Source organism: Suricata suricatta, chromosome 12 (assembly GCF_006229205.1).
Source record: "Suricata suricatta isolate VVHF042 chromosome 12, meerkat_22Aug2017_6uvM2_HiC, whole genome shotgun sequence".
NCBI classification, from domain to species: Eukaryota; Metazoa; Chordata; class Mammalia; order Carnivora; family Herpestidae; genus Suricata; species Suricata suricatta.
The window spans coordinates 16,723,634-16,740,815 of record NC_043711.1 but is presented as its reverse complement, the minus strand read 5'-3'; the positions used below and the strand labels follow the sequence as shown (position 1 = coordinate 16,740,815).

The following is a 17,182-nucleotide window of genomic DNA, read 5'->3' as shown; positions in this document are numbered from 1 at the left end:
ACTCCAGCCAGATCCACAAGTTCATTAATGACTCTATTTTCCACATTACCAGAAGCGGCAGTGTTTCCAGACTTCTCTTTGGAGGGAAGATCTGCTTCTCTCCGACCTCCAGGAGCATTTCCCTCTCCGTCTTAAAAGCTCTTGCCTGTGGTTTTCTTGAGATCCTTTAAGCCTATGCCCACTGCATGATCTGAAGCCACACTGAAGGTTTTTGATAAAACAGCACCCCATTTCCAGATACCAGATTCTTCTCCCATAGCAAGCCTTAGTGGTTTTAAAAAACACCATTTTTTATTCTATCTCATGATTGTGAAAATTTTGAGCACTAAAAGGCTATGCAGTTCTGCTCCATGTGGTATCATTTGAATCATTTAGTGGTACTCACCTCACAGGTAGGTTTAGGGAGAGAGGCTGAGACAGATTCCCTCAAGTCCTAATCCTAGGTAGAGATGGCTGGTTCCTTTTCCCTCTTCATGCAGTCTTGAGGTCTCTCTCTCTCTGGTCTCTTCCATGTTCATCACACATAGTACATGGCAGCTGGCGACTCCCAGAAGGAATGTTCCAAGAGACCGGGCATGAAGTTCCCTAGCTGGGAACTGGAAAATGGCACCACTGCTTTCTCTTGGGCAAGGCAATTAGAGAGCCTGCCTTGATTCAAGAGGAGGGATTGTAGACCCTCCTCTCCATGGAAAGAAGGCCAGTGAGTTTGTGGCCATCTCTAATCTACTGAACATTCCTTCTAAGAATTCCCTGGGAAAGTATCCACTAAAATATCAATTGTTCTAAACAGGTATTTATAGATAACTATAAAAGGCTTCAGATTTAGAAGTTAAATTTTTAGTTCCAACTCTACCATTTACTAGTTTCTTAGGCAACTAAAATAAATTTTCTGAGCCTATATCATTTTGTTTCAGTCAGAAGTCCTTTCTAATAAAAAATTCTGTAAGCTAGAAAGTGCCATTTTTTGATTATTCACTAAACCGGTATTTGAGGGCCCATTATATGCTAGATTCTGCTCCAGTGGTAGGTTTATTTGGTGCCAAAGGAATGTGGATGCTTCCTGCCTCTTAGGAACTCAGCCCACTCATCTCGAACTTCACATTTTTGTTAAGCCATTAGGATATATATTTAGTTGTGAAGGGGAGAGAAAGTATGTATAAAATGTTGGAAATGAAACCTTAAGAAGTTAGTATTAAGTGAGATCTAATTAGAGATTATATACACTTTTTATATAATTTCTTGGAATGAAACTTTCTTACAACGCATAAATCTCTTCTACTTTTTGTGTATTTTTACCCCAATTACGTGTATAACTGGATTACTAGCTTACTAGACACTTTGAGCTCTAACAACAAAGATGTTTCATATGTAATGTCACAGATGATTTTTGAGTGTCTTGAACTCTTTAATCTCATAGATGTAGAAACAGACCCAGAGAAGTTAATGAGAAGCCTCGAGTTCTATGACTAGTTGTAGAACCAAAACCAAAGCCCAGATCTCCAGACTTGGAGGCAATTCAGAAATGTAATCTGATAAAATCCTCCATTCCAATGAAAATGTTTTCAAACATTGTGCAATTAAAAATCCAACAGCTAGCTCAAAAACAACAACAACACAAAACCTTCTTTTTTTATTGTTTACTTAGTATGTCTGTGATTTAAGTTTCTAATTTTTAAAAACCAAAAAATAAAACACAGAAAAAAGAGGGAAACATTAGCTCTTCCATGTCTCCATGTGTCATCTTTCTTACGGCAAGTTCTGTTTCGAGGTACGCTTCAGAACTGAGGTTCGTTCCCACTTCACTTAACTGTGACCCTTGGCAAGATAATCAACTTTTCTAGGCTTCAGTTTCTTTCTTTCTACATACAGTTCAGTTTCTGTTCATAAAGAATTCTTTTTTGGTAGGTTATTCTTAGAAGTAAAAGAAGTAGCGTGAAAATGCAGCATGGTGGCTAGAATGATGTCAACGCTTAATAAAACCCAGGGTCACCCCCAGTCCAGTAATGCATTTCAACAGCTCACTCTTGCTTTTACCTTCTAAGTTATTTTATTTTTTTATTTTTTAAAGCAGACATGAGTAGTATTTGGATCCCTTAACCACTTTTGTCCATTGCTCAGTAACATTTATCTGGTAACTTCAAGCCTCTGTGAAGGCTTTGCAATTTCCTGAAGAATCTGCCCCTAAGCTTTTATGGACTTCTACTGGATTGATTTGGTACATGTATGTCACCAAATCCATAAAGTAGCAAGATTTCTTAGAGTCTTGGTGGCAGGACGTGTGCTGTTCTGTAAAACATATTACTTTCTTGTCTTCTCCCAGGTGCAAATGAATCTTGTCCTAGTGACAAGCATAGTTTTTTGTTTTTTTTTTTTTTAAACAGGCTGAAAAAATCTCATTTATTCAGGATTTTTTTTACTTCAGAATTCATGACAATTAGGGCAATGACTAGATTGAAGTTTACAGTTGTATTATCGCTGAAGAAAAATTTCACTCTTTAACGCAGTCAACTTTCCCCTATATCTTTTCTTTTACTTAACTTTTTATTGGCCTCCTGCTCCCCAAAGGGTACCCTGCTTTTGCTTCCTCATAGTCTCAAAACTTGGGTGTTGTTGGTCTCAGACACTTAGCGTTCCACAAATCTGCAGGTGGTGGTCTTTTATATGATTTGCATGGAATTGCATTTGTCCAGGTACCACCAAGATTGAAGTTAAATCAAAAAGGAGGCTCAGGGCACCTCCATGGCTAAGTTGATTGAGTATTCAACTCTTGCTTTTGGCTCTGATCATGATCCCAGGGTTGTGGGATTGAGCCCTGCAATGGACTCTGTGCTGAGCGTGCAGCCTGCCTGGGATTCTCTTCCCCGCTCCTCCTGCCCCCTCCTCTGCTTGCTCACTCCCTAAATCAGTAAATATTTTTTAAAAGGAGGCTCCAACTACTAGATTGAGAAATGCAGATTGAGAAATGGCATGTCAACACATTCATTAGGATCTAGTCAGCAAAGTCAGAAAGTGAGGTAGTGCAAAGGACCAGACCACTTGTTTCAGAGAAATGTACTATATAATTTATTTTTGAGAGAGAGAGTGCACGTGTGCACACATATATGTGTATGCAAGCCAGGGTGGGGCAGAGAGAGAGAATCCTAATCAGGCTCCACTCTGTCAGCACAGAGCCTGACACAGGGCTTGATCTCATGAACCATGAGATCATAACTTGAGCTAAAATCAAGAGTTGGACACTTAATCAACTGAGCCACCCAGACAGCCCAAGTCTTAATGCTTTTAAGCCTGATCTTTGAGTTATTATTTTCAGTTAGTATATATTTTAGTCATAATTTCAATCAGGTGTATATTGATTCTTATACAAAGTCTAAATCTATTGAAATTCTCTTTTTACCCATATTTTCCTACATTTTCTTAAACATAGTAATCTTATTTTAATGTCGCCTACTAAGTTCAGTGCATGTGCCATCTGTGGATCTGCTGTTTTGATTGAATACCACATATGTGTAAAAATTAAGACTCATGGGGCACCTGGGTGGCTCGGTGAGTTCAGCATCCAACTCTTGATTTCGGCTCTAGTCACGATCTCATGGTTCGTGGGATTGAGCCCCGTGTTGAGCTCTGCACCTACAGTGCAGAGCCTGCTTGGGATAGTCTCTCTCCCTCTCTGTCTGTCCCTCCCCTGCTGGTGTGCACTCTCTTTCTCTCTCTCAAACAATAAAACAAATTTCGATTCTCTGTATAAAAAGAGTGATAACAGAAATGAGAAGGGGCAGGGACTGAGTGGAAGCTAGGTGACACTTTTGTCATTCTCCTCCAGGACCACACCTGATCCTTGGGTGTGACTTTCCAGAACTTAGAGTTGAGATTTTGAAACAATCTTTATCACTTCGAAAGGGAGTTTTCAGGAATTTCTGTTCTTCCTTCAACCTAACTCCTTAGCATCCCATCCTGTGCGTCTTCAAAATTTGCCAAGTGTCTGAGATGGTGACCAGCTTGTATCTGAAGTCCCACACGTCCCTGCCAGCATCACTGCATCCGTAGGCATGAGGTCTAAGAGTTTCTCATATACACTGGACACAAGTCTCTCATCACATGTACGATTTGCAAATACTTTGTCACAGTCTGTGAGTTGTCTTTTCACCTTCTTGATGCTGTTCTTTGAAACAGGTGTTTTTGATTTTGGTAAACGTTAACTTCTCAATCTTCCCTTTTGGCAGTTGTGCTTTTGGTGTCACATTTAAGAAATCTTTCACTTTAAAAAAAAAATCTTTCACTTAACCCAAGATTATTTAGATTTACTTCTTTTTTTTCCTCTGGAATTAAAAAAAATTTTTTTAATCTTAATTTAGTTTTGAGAGAGAGTGACAGAATGTGAGCAAGGGGAGGAACAGGGAGAGGGGGGAGACAGAATCCAAAGCTGGCTCCAGGCTATGAGCTGTCCACACAGAGTCCAGTGCAGGACTTGAACTCACTTACCGCAGGGGCATGACCTAGGCCAAAGTCCGATGCTGAACCAACTGAGCCACCCAGGTGTCCCTGTTTGTTTATTTTTGAGAGACAGAGAGACAGAGTGTGAGCAGAGGAAGGGGAGAAGGAGAGAGGGAAACACATAATCTGAAGCAGGCTCCAGGCTCTATGCTGTCAGCACAGAGCTCAACACAGGGCTCAAATTCAAGAACCACAAGATCATGACCTGAGCCAAAATCAAGTGTTTGATGCTTAACTTACTGAGCTACCCAGGCTCCAAATCACGTCATCTTTATTTAAACTTGTTACTGATGTAGCTCAAAGTGGTTAGGGAGGCAGATGTATCATGAACAGCTGTAGATTGTTCATAAAATCTGCGTATCATCACCTTTTGCTTATTCTTGTGCCTCTTTCTGGAGATGGATCCCTAGGGTATAAAACTGCATTTCTCTTTTCCAACTGTAAAAGACTGGAAAATAAATTCCCATTTAAGTGTATGTTAATTTTGCTCCCAAAAGCCTATGTTAAATGCCTCCTGCATGTTAGGTCCTCCTAGATTCTGTACGAAACAGAGATTGTTAAGACAGCCACTTCATGTTACTTCTCACTTGTATAGAAGCAAGATGAGCACATAAATTCGGCAGATATAATGAAAGTGAATGCAAAATGCTGTTGGGAGTTTGTTGGTGTAAGCTCTTAGACGGTATCGGGTTTAGGTGGGATTGATCCCTTTCCAGATACAGGTAGTCAACCGAATACGGGACCCTCATCTCCTCGGTGTACTGTGGTGCCTTCCTCTGTGTGCTGCTGAGTGGGCAGGAAGTGTGAATGAATAGGGCTCATCATCCGTCCTGTGGCAGGCGAGTAGCACATTCTGCCAGTGCAGCTTCTTGTTCTGTACTATATTTGTTTCTCCTGCTCTGGATCCTGTCTGCAAACACAGGGGTGGAATTCTGTTCACCCTCTCCTTTCCACACGTGGTTCCACTCACTAAAGAGAAGGCAGAGGCTTTGCATCTGAGTGTTGGGTGCTGAGGAATTCCACTTACTAGCTGTCCCTGGACAGTTCATAAGGGAGGAAGGATAGTGAGGGGAGGCATGGAGCAAAGGGGCGAGGGTACAGGTAAGTGGGTGGTAGATGGGAAGTGTACCTGAGGCTACTTGTGTCCTTCTCTTTGTCCATCAGGGTCCTGATTAAACCTCCCCTTCGTGATGGGCTCTTTTTGAGGGGAGTAGTTTACCGTGAGAGGGAAAGGGGTTTTTCTGTTTTGTTTTTTATTTTTAAAAAAACTTTTTTAAATATTTATTCATTTTTGAGAGACAGCATGAGTGGGGATGGGCAGAAGGAGAGGGAGACACACAATCTGAAACAGGCTTCAGTTTCTGAGCTGTTAGCACAGAGCCTGATGCGGGGCTGGAACTCGTGAACCTAGAACCGTGGAACTTGTGGAGATCATGACTTGAGCCGAAGTCGGACTCTCAATCGACTGAGCCATCCAGGTGCCCCCCCTTTTATAAACCCCTTAACAGGGGTTTTTATGCCTTTAGGACCAGAAATTCAGCAATAGTTATTTTAAATTGAAATGAATGTTTGGTAGAAACATGCAAAGGGGTCATCGGGTGTTGTTCTTAATCATATAATCCCTAGTTTGAATAGCGACTTCAGCAATTTGTTTCTCTATTTTAAGTAAATGTGTTTCTCTATTTTAATTCGAATTACCTTTTACACTTAGCACCTGGCTGCTGTGGAAGAGAGAAAGATCAAGTCTCTGGTGGCCCTACTGGTTGAGACACAAATGAAGAAATTGGAGATCAAACTGCGACATTTTGAGGAGCTGGAAACTATCATGGACAGAGAGAAGGAGGCTGTAAGTGAGGGGAAGTTTGTAGTGGAGTTTTTGACAACTAAACACTGACCACCTTTCCTAAACTATAAGCTGGATAAAATGAATGGTAACCTACTCCATTGGTCCTTGTTGCTGTGTGTGTTTGCCCTGTCAAAATGATTGTCAGCCGTTGATGATAAACAGAAGGCACTCTCTTCCCATTCCAAATCTAATGATTTACACCTCAGCTTTTATACCTCTCTGTTTTCCTAGGTACGTGGTGGTATCAATTCTTCCCTTTACAGAAGTTACATCTTGGACTAATTTTATTCCCTACTTGTTACCAGTGAAGTAGAAGTAATATGGCTCCATTGTCCGATTCAGTAATTTTCTTGATTTCTTGTCTTCTTCAATACAAATACCAGAAAGTAGGAGTTAATGTCAAGTGAGGAGCCTTGTTTCTGTGACACCTTTTAACCAAACTCTCCCCTGGCTCAACCTTAGACTCTCAGTCTTCCTCCTTCTCCTGCACAGTGGAGGTCAGCTGGGGCTCGGCCCTTGCTGAACATCCTAAGTAGTGTGTATGGAGACAGACACTTCTGATAGAAGGATGTGGCCCAAATAGGATCAAGAGAATGATGAAAAAGGCCAAAAATGAGAAAGGAAGCAACAAAAAGTAAGAAATGTACAGGCAGGGGAGCACTTAGTAATTCAAGGTAATTTTCAGAGAAAATTTTTTTAATGAGTTGACTAGAAGAGGAATTTGGTAACTTTCTAAGCGGTGGACTGGATTTGAAGATTTAGCTAGGACTTGTTCTGATTATTTTGACTTTTTCTTTTTTTTTTATGTTTTTATTTACTTATTTATTGAGACAGAGAGCCCAAGTAGGGGAAGGGCAGAGAGAGAGGGAGAATCCCAACCCAAGCAGGATCCACTCTGTCAGCACAGAGCCCGATGTGGGGCTCGAATTTAGAAACTGTGAGATTGTGACCTGAGCTGAAATCAAGAGTCAGACACTTAACTGACTTGGCCACCCAGGCGTTTCTACTTTGACTTTTTTTGTCTGTATATGAGATACTGGTATCTCTAAATAGCAGATTATTTAACATTAAGATTAAATTATCCCAGAAGAATGTTAGGGTTTTTTGTTTCTTTTTTAATGTATATTTTGAGAGAGAGCACAAGCAGGGAGAGGCAGAGGGAGACGGAGAGAGAATCCCAAGCAGGTTCTGCACTGCCAGTGCAGAGCCCAGTGCAGGGCTCGATCCCACGAACTATGAGACCATGACCTGAGCCAAGTTTAAGAGTTGGATGCTTAACCAACTAAGCCATCTAGTCAGCCGAAGAGTTTTAATTTTAAGGACCTGTTTGTATTTATTTAGCTATTTCTTAGTGGTCAGTTCAATCACATCCTCTGGCAAATTCCTCATTCCAGGAACTATCATAGAACAGCCCATATTTATTTTGTTCTGAGATCAGCAGGCATTCTGACCCTGAAGCTGAAGAGGCTGCTTCAGTAATTCTCTTACTCACCCCCTCCCACCCCATCCCCAGTTTCCTGACCTGTAAGTATCTCCACATCATCGGCCCTCTCCTTCCCTAGGAGCTGCTGGCCACCCCGGCCTCCTCTCTGTCACCCTCTGTGTACTAGCCACACCACACCATATGCAGGCTGCCCTCCTGGCCGTGTTCTCTGTGCTCCCATGTGCATTGTGCTCCTCCGCTAGCAAGACCCTGTTCCCCACTTCCGCGTCCCTCGGCCCTGCCCCTCTGGGTGATGTGCGTGCCCCGTGTGCTGTTGTAGCAGCCTGACGGAGCACTTACACCGCGTGGAGTCGCTGATTCGGGTGGCCGTTTCCCATTCCAGAGTGCATGCCCTTTGAGAGAATTGATCACGTGTCTTTGTAAACAGAGCTGGCACGTCAGGGGCACCGGTTTCAGTGAATATTGAATGAACGGACACCAGCATCAGTGTCGGAAGCTAGAGAAGTGGAAAGTCCTCCCTTTAGTTTAATGGGGAAGGCACACCAAGAAAACAGATGAAGACATGATGTGCTCAGTGCCCCAGTGGGGCAGAGAGGAGGCAGACCTGGAACATGGGGAGAGTGGAGGGTGGCAGAGAATTCTTAACTTCTCTGAGGTGAGCTGGAGCTGTGAGGAATGACTCTTTGTGTTTATCTTGCCCTCATAAGCTGTCTTTTTGTCATTTATGGATCTTTGAAGTGGCCTTAGGGTAACAGGTTATAATATAGTGGATTATTGGCACATGCAGGATTCACATGATGTTTGGGTCATTCCCACTGGCAACCAGATACCTTTCTATTCTTCATAAAGCGGAACAGCCTGGAAGATTAGCATGACTCTGGGCACTTACAGAACAATGTCCAGATTGTCAAGGTGGTCTTTTCTCTGCTCTGAGTCACTTTCCTTCAGAGGTTGAACCTGGGGATCCCCCACCCTTTTAAGCCCTCAGTGAAATTGTTACCCAGATTAGCACCGCCCTCTGCCCCCCCCCCCACAGGGCACACTATAATGGGAGCACTTCTCTTGGCCTTTCAGAATTTCCCTTGTGTTGTGGATTTGTAATATTACCTCAAATTATATAACTGCACTGTATTTCTCTTACTTGAGTCTTATTTTTGCTACTAAATTCTAATCAGAGCACATAAACATTTTAAGCTAGTCTTTGAATAAAACAGCACAGCTGAAAATGTTGGGAATGCATTTCTGCTGACTCTCCACCACACGGGGTTGTGCTCAAAATCTTTGTGGTTGGCCTGCCTTCTCTCAGTCAGCATTTGGAGCAGCAAAATTCTTTGTGTGGGACAGTTCCTAGTCCTTGCCACTCAGTGTCAGGAACACAGCTGTGTTATTTATTGCTTTGTGGAAAATGACCCCAAAGCTTAGTGACTGAAAACAGAAAACCAGATCTTAACGTGGTTTCTGAGAGTTGGGAGGCAGGTAGCTGGGCGAGGTAGCTCAGGCTGGGACCTCATGAGGTTGTGAGCGTCCTAAGTTTCCACAAGGCCAGATCCCACACCTCCCAACTGACTCCGGTAGTTGTTGGCAGGGACTTCAGCTCCCGCCACATGCGCCTTTCTGTGGTGCTGGTCATGAGGGGCTCCCCCAGAGTGAGTGACTACAAAGAGTGAGAACATGAAAGCATATCCAGGATGGAAGCCACACTGTCTTTTGTAACCTATATGTGGAAGTCCCATCCCTTTGCTTCTGCTGTGTTCTTTCTGTTACACACACCAACTCTGGTTGGGGGGTAGACAGGGTTTGGCAGGACAGGGGGAGGTGTAATCACTAAAGTAGGAATGTTGAGGCCAGCTTGGAGGCTCACTCTCAGAACCAGGGAGTCCACAAAATTCAAAATGTCTCCCATTCATGTCGGGCACAGTGAAGACAGCCTCTTCTCCATCAGGCACTGCTATCCCGTGTCCTTCCTGTGGGCAAGCAAAGTCATGGCTACTTTTCCACCTGTGATTTTTGCACAGGACTGTTGCGAGAGTCAAATGAGAGGAATGTGGCCTGTGTCTGGCTCAGTGTCTGAGCACACAGTAGGTGTTCAGTCCTTTTCTTTAGGTACACCAGTAACCAATTAATATATATTAGATTCTGAATATGTGTAAGCCTTGTTGGGTTGCTAAACATTTATTGGACGAGTCATTGGTCTAAACCACTTTATACAGATTTTCTCACTTAATCTTTCAAAAACTGTATGAGGACGCCATCAGCAAGAAAATACTGATTGATTTGAGTCTCCCTGGACAAGAATCTAACAGTGATGCTGGAAGGGAACGTAAGGCCAATCTTTGTTAACTCTTATAGACGAAGAGTCTGGGGCTTAGGGGACATTATATCTCTCCAAAAACAGTTCATAAGCGACAGAGCCAAGCGTCAAGCCTGTGTTTGTTCAGCTCTGTGTTTTTATCGAGCACTTTGTATCTGTAAATAAAATGAGCCATTCCTATCTCATTTGAACCGAGAGACTGAGATATGCAAGGTTTTATCATCCCTCTCTTGTGACTCAAGAAAGTTGACACTGGAAGGTCCAGGTCAGCTAGGTGCAGAGCCTTGAGCTCCCCGCTGGGGCTCCTCAGCTTACCACGTAGCACGAGGTCACTCTACGGGGCATTTCTGCGCCTCTTTCTCTACAAGCAGTAGTCCTAAGACGTACTTTGTTTTAATTGAACATGTGGTTTATATATATAGCAATGGATTTCAAAAATCCGTTCTTAGACTTTAAGAATCAGATATGAACTTTTTCCTCTAATGACTTAAAATCAGTGCTCTTGAGTCTTTAAGTATTTAGTAATTAAAGACAAGGATATAAAAACTGTACATCTTTTATAGAAACTATGCATACAGCTATAATTAGAGCTCAGTAGATATTGTTACAGCTCTCTCATGAATGCTAATATTAGAGGAAGGCAGTTACGAAATGTGCGGAGTCCATCAAGGAAATGACGTGATAACAAATGTTGACTCTAGTTCAGGTGAGGAGGCTGAGCTGGTGCTGGGTTTGTAACTCAGAGGGCCTGCCACCTCGGGAGCCTTCGTAACAGGAAGACAGCACACGTGAGTCAAGAGACCAGGTTTCACACAAGGGCTCTGTTGGGGACTGGAGCCACCTGGAGAGAACGTGGGGGGCGTGGGCCCTGTCTAAAGCATGGTTCCCATTAGGATTAAAAAAATAAGAATTCGAGGGCAATGAGAATGGATCTGTGAGCTGATCTAGTGGACTAAATGCTCTCTGAGTTTCTGCAAGTCGTTTGGCTAGATAAAAATATTGAATACCTTCAGAAAACAGGTACTTTGTGGGACTCTCAGACCTAGTCCTCAAGGAAGTTAGAAAGTGTCTTGCTAAACACAGAGACACCACCTATTGCAAGGACGGGTTATGGAAATCCAGAGAAGAGGAGGCCATGGTTGGCTGAGATTATCAAGGAAACCTTCCTAGTGGAGGAGAGACTTAGCTATAAAATACAGTGAAATCCAGAATGTGAAGAGAAGGGCATGATTACAGAGGAGACTGAAGAGTCATCCTGCCCAGAGTTGATGGCTTTTGCTTTATAGGTGTTGGATTAAGGTCATTTGTTCATTCAGTAGGTATTGATTGAGCACTTACTTTGTTCTAAACATGTGTGTGGTACTAGGGATGCAGTGGTGAACAAAACCCAACCAAAACTCTCTGCTTTGGTAGAGTTGGAAATAATTAATGAAGGCTGTTAGAAGATGTTCTGTGCTGTGTGTGTATATACATACATAGAGCTCGCTAGCTGTATGTTACACGCTGGATGGGGGAGACAGAGGAGGGCCAGAGGACACATTTCACTTTTTTTTTTTTTTAATTCAAGTTTGTTTATTTTTGACAGAAAGTGAGCAGGGAAGAGGCAGGGAAAGAGGAGAGATTTCACTTCTAAATGGTGTCATCTGAGTAGGCCTTATTCCAAAACTGACAGGCATGTGCTTCTAAAGCCTACAGACTGCCCAGTCTGGGGCAAGAGCGTCTTTGGGAACTAAGGAGTAAATGTGTGGCTAGAGCATAAATGAGGAGGTGACAGGATAAAGTCAGGGATCTTGTGACCTAATGACGGAAGTCCCTGTAAGCCATCCAGAGGCCTTTCGTTTTACTCTGATTAAAGTGTGGAATCACCACAGAGCCTATTTTATGCATTCCACAAAAGTACGGAGTAAGTGCAGCGAGCCGCTGTGGACCTCCTCACAGTTTAGCAGGGATCAGCGTACCTGCTCTATTGTAGAGAGTAAATTACGAAGTGGGAAGGTTTAAAAGGGGGAGACTGGTGAAGAGGCTGTTAAAAAAAATCCACAGGAGATGATGATGGCTTTGACCAGGGCAGTGGCCATGAAAGTGGAAGAGGAATGGTCAAGTTCTGGATAAGTGTTAAAGGTATTGCTAATAGGATGTCATCACACATAGGATCTAGGTTTAGGAAGGTTTGTTGTACTTGATGACAAATTAAAGAAGAAAGAACAAAAAGCCAGAAAGTGAATTTTATCCTACCCCAGGAGAAGTGTATTTAACTTTCTTTTCTGCATATTTGGAGTAATGCATCTCTACACAGCCTGCATGTAATTGAATCTATTGTTAGACACACACCATTATGTTATGGGTAGTTTTATTTGGGATGACGAAAACTGTACTCAGTTGTGTGGGTTTTGTTCTGAATCAGAAAACAGGAGACTGGTGCAGGGCAGCAGGATCCAAGACCTGTCATAACGAAGTGCCGGCTGCCCCTTCGCATCCCGCCTTCAGAGGCGCACATGGAGGCAGCAGGACGCAGTGGTGTGAGAAGGGATGAGTATGTCTTAGACTTGACTTTTCATTAGTGGAGGTCTGGTTACTGGCCCCAGACGTTTCAGAGGAAGGCATGATTGTTTACTTTTTCTGAGGCCAAGTGAAGGCTTCAGGTCTCAGCTGGTACTGCCATTCCTGGCAGTGTAGACAGACTTTATGCTTTCTCCCCTCCTCCCCGCTGTGCGCATGTGAAGTTGGGAGAAGAGCTTTGTGTGAGCTTTGGCTGCACTTTGCAGCTGTGTCTGCCTTGGGTGTCTGGGTGCAGGAGAGTGTTCTGTTGTGTTCAGGTTCCGCTTGGATTTGGCTGTTTTCCGCATACGCAGTGTAGGAGTGAAGGGGGAGAGGAAGGCAGAGTTTGAATGTGGAGGGCATGTGTCCTCAGAGCAGGGCTCCTGTGTCGGGGTCCCTAGAGCCGGATTGGAGCCACACAAGAAAATGGACAGATTCATTAACATTCTGTTTACAAGCTGTTGGGACTTTATCCATAGTCCTTGGAAATGGAAAAGAGGAGAAAATTAAGCTATCTGTAACATGTAACCTGGCTGCTTTTACTGTTTTAGCTTTTTAAAATTTTTATTTATTTTTATTTTTTTTTTAAATGTTATTCATTTCTGAGAGAGAGAAACAAGTACAAGTAGGGGAAGGGCCAGAGAGAGAGGGAGAGACTGAATCCGAAACAGGCACCAGGCTCTGAGCTGTCAGCACAGAGCCTGACTTGAGGCTCGAACCAATGACCCGTGAGATCATGACCTGAGCCGAAGTCGGACACTTAACTGACTGAGCCACTGAGGCACTCCTGGCTTTATTTTTTATTTTTTATTTTTTTATTTTAGTGGTTTGGTTTTTGACAATATGTGTGATGAAAAACTTTCAGTAAAGAAAGAAATGAATTAAAAGTGTCTCTAACCCTCAATTTCATTTCTAGGAATAATCACTTGAGTTTGGTGTTCTCTAGAATATTTTCAGTGTGTATATAAAGTGTGTGCACATGAACACAAAGCCTTTTTTTTTTTTAAATATAATTGGGATTGTGTAATAAATATTGTTGCAGCTTTTTTTTTTTTTTTTTTTAAAGCTCCATGTATCTCAGACAACCGTATATCAAAAAGCAGCACTTTATGGGGCACCTGAGTGGCTCAGTCCGTTAAACGTCCAACTCTTGATTTCAGCCCTGGTCATGCTCTCATCGTTTGTGGGTTCAAACCCCACAGAACCTGCTTGGGATTCTCTCTGCCTGTACACTCTCTCTCTCACAATAAATAAATAAACTTTCAGGCAGACAAACAAACAAAACCAGCCCTTTAATGACTTCCTTAGTAGGCACACATACATAGTTTTCTAGGGTAGATTCCCAGATGTAGAATCACTGGCTACATGCATTTAAAATTTGCTCCATACCATTGAACTCTCCTCAAAACCTCCCAGTTTACATTGTTTCAGATTGCCAGAAAGTGGATTCAGTCTTTAGTCCAGTTGAGTAACAATACGGTACCCACAACAAGGAGGTACTTCTTTCTTCTGCATGACGAAGCCATGATGTGCCCTTGAGCTCTGCTCCGTGGGCCGAGCAGAGACGGCCCTCTGGGAGCTGAGTCGTAGCCCGCTATCCGGCGCTGCTATCCCCACAGAGGACCTGTTCAGCCCACACTGGAGCTTTAGTTTAAGCTGGATTCTCTTTCAGGGGTGTGTGTGTGTGTGTGTGTGTGTGCGCGCGCGCGTGAGAGTGTGTGTTTAATCACTTAATCTATTTTAATTCTTCTAATTACTTTCTTTTAATTACCTTCCATGTTTTGTAATGACAAGTGCAGTTCTGGAAAAAAATAGTATAATTAAGGTTAATAACAGTTGTAGATACGGAAAATGGGGCACATTTTTCTTTGAGGTTAATACTTTGAGACGAAGGTCAGCTCTCCAAGAAGGACTGGCTTGGTTTAAAAAGAAAACAAAACCACCAAGATAGGCAACGCAGAGACTAAAATTTCCCTTCAGAGAGACAAAATCTCTTCTAGTAACAGTTTAGCTTCTTTATAAAGCAGATCTTGACCTAAATTCCATAGTTCTTACATAACTGTAGGACTTCAGCCAAGCCATCCAGACCAGTAGTGGCTTGACAAGAACATAGATAGAGGTCCTTTTCTGGCAACCTCTGATGTCTAACCTCAGCAAAGTCCTAAATTTCCTAGAAAGAATGGTTAGAAGAAAGGAAATCATAGGGCCTATAGCTGGAATTTCTAGATATCATTTTTATCAGACTGCCTCTTACTCCCTGACTACATGTTTTCTTCTTGCAGAGCTGGACTTCCAGAGGACTCTTGCTTTTTACAGCTTGGAATTCCCTGCTTATTATGCAAACAGGGAGGAGGGAGACTGGACCAGGCTTTAGCCTCTTTAGGTCACCCTTCCTAGAACATGAGGCTAGCGCGGTAGCTCCCTGCCACACTTTGTCCTGATAATCCTCAACCACTCACAAGATTATTTTATTTTTCTCCCTAGGGGATCTCTCTGCAAGCCAGCTAACCAGTGGGGCATAGGCTTTAGCATCTGTTCTCTCCATTTTCCTTCCCCCTCATCTGGTCAGGCCTGTTCTTTTCACCCTGTGCCTGTGGCCTGTCCTTCTGCGCCCCATCTCTCTGTGGACATTACCTAGTTACTACTTCTGATAACCAGCAATGCTTCTCACTTGGGTCCAAGGGTCTTCTCCTCAGGCAGCTCTCTGCTGAGAGCCCATATTCTTCAGCTAATTCTCATGCATATTCCAACCCATTTTTACTAATGACAGTACACAGTATTTATTTGTAGAACTGAAAGCTAAAATGTTACATATTTTTCATCTATTAAATGCCTTGGAATAGTGCTATCCAACAGAAATACAGTGTGAGCCATATATGTCATTAAAATTTTTCTAGTAGCCACATTAATAAAGGGTGAAATTCTGCTTATTTCATCTAGTACATACAAAATATTATTTGAACATATAATCAATATGAAAAATTAATTGCCTTCCATACTAAGACCTTGAAATTCAGTGTGTTAGATATTTACAACACATTCTGCTTCAGATTAGCCACATTTCAGGGGCTCAGGAGCCATTTGTGGCCTCTGGCTGTTGTATTGGACAGAAAAGCCTCTAAAAATGTCCCCAGTGACTCACATCTTGCCATTGAAAATGGTGGGATCTAACATTATTTAAAATAAATAGATTTGTTAACCCTCCTTCAAATCTTTACACTTCTTTGAGAAATCTGGCTTTTTATTTTCTTTCATGTTCACATTGATTTTCTTTTTCAGGCCTGAATCAAATTAATTTTGATAGCATTTAAGGTGGGCTTCATCCTCTGAACTACTGTTAGACATAGTTTCTGGATTTCCTGGCACATATAATAGCTTATTTCTCTTTATTTTAACGGGTTCCAGAAAGATTATTTTGAATATTGAAATACTTATATTCTTTAAAGCAAGATTCATGCACATCTTTATTTAGATATCTGAGATATTCTGTGAATGTGTCACCCAGTATAATTTTGGGTACTTGGAAGCTAAGATTTGCAGCGGCACTGCCAAAGCTCCACACAGAAAAATGTGTATATTTGCAGCTAAGGCCATATCCACTCTCCAGAGATTTAACTCTATGTTATGTTCTAAAATAGTAACCAGGGCCACCTGGGCTGCCCAGGCAGTTGAGCATTTGACTTTGGCTCGGGTCATGATCTCACGGCTAGTGAATTCAAGCCCCAAGCCAGGCTCTGTGCTGACAGCTAGCTCAGAGCCTAGAGCCTGCTTTGGATTCTGTGTCTCCTGCTCTCTGCCCCCTCTCCTGCTCATGCTCAGTCTCTCTCTTCCTCAAAAATAAATAAAACATTAAAAACAATAAAATAGTAACTGAAATACCATGTCCAGAAAAGAGCCCCTAGGAAGGTTGTGTGGACTTGAAATTTTAGCAGTTGAGGGCACTATTGAAAGGATAGGAGAGGCTCATTTCACTTGGGGAATATTAAAGCAGTCGTGGAAACTATTTTTACGTATCTGAAGGCCTGCCAAACAGGATTACATGTGTACTAGGTGGGGCCAGAGAACGGTAACCCCACTGGGTAAAGGTTATAAGGAAAGGCAGACATGTACGTAACACAAAGATCTTGACCTTGGTAACAGGTGTCCAAGTGGAAATCTGCTACTCAAGAAATAATGCCTTTTCCTAAAATGAACTTCAAAATCAAGAGACTATAGATGCTGGCGAGGATGTGGAGAAACCCTCCTGCACTGTTGATGGGAATGTAAACTGGTACAGCAGCTCTGGAAAACAGTTTAGAGGTTCCTCAAAAAACTATCAGTAGAACTCCCCTATGACCCAGCAATAGCACTGCTGGGGATTTACCCAAGGGATACAGGAGTGCTGATGCATAGGAGCACATGTACCCCAATGTTCATAGCAGCACTGTCAACAATAGCCAAATCATGGAAAGAGCCTAAGTGTCCATCAACTGATGAATGGATCAAGAAGATGTGGTTTATCTATACAATGGAGTACTATCTAGCAACGAGAAAGAATGAAATATGGCCATTT

General features: G+C 42.5%; 1 protein-coding gene across 1 annotated transcript in view; it reads left to right on the top strand.

Moving 5' to 3' along the window:
• SMARCC1 (SWI/SNF related, matrix associated, actin dependent regulator of chromatin subfamily c member 1) overlaps nt 1–17,182 on the top strand; it is a 167,296-nt gene that overhangs the window by 128,368 nt on the left and 21,746 nt on the right. Inside the window, exon 25 of the mRNA XM_029917869.1 lies at nt 6,203–6,337. Coding sequence (XP_029773729.1) covers nt 6,203–6,337 — 135 coding nt within the window. The remainder of the gene's footprint in view (nt 1–6,202; nt 6,338–17,182) is intronic.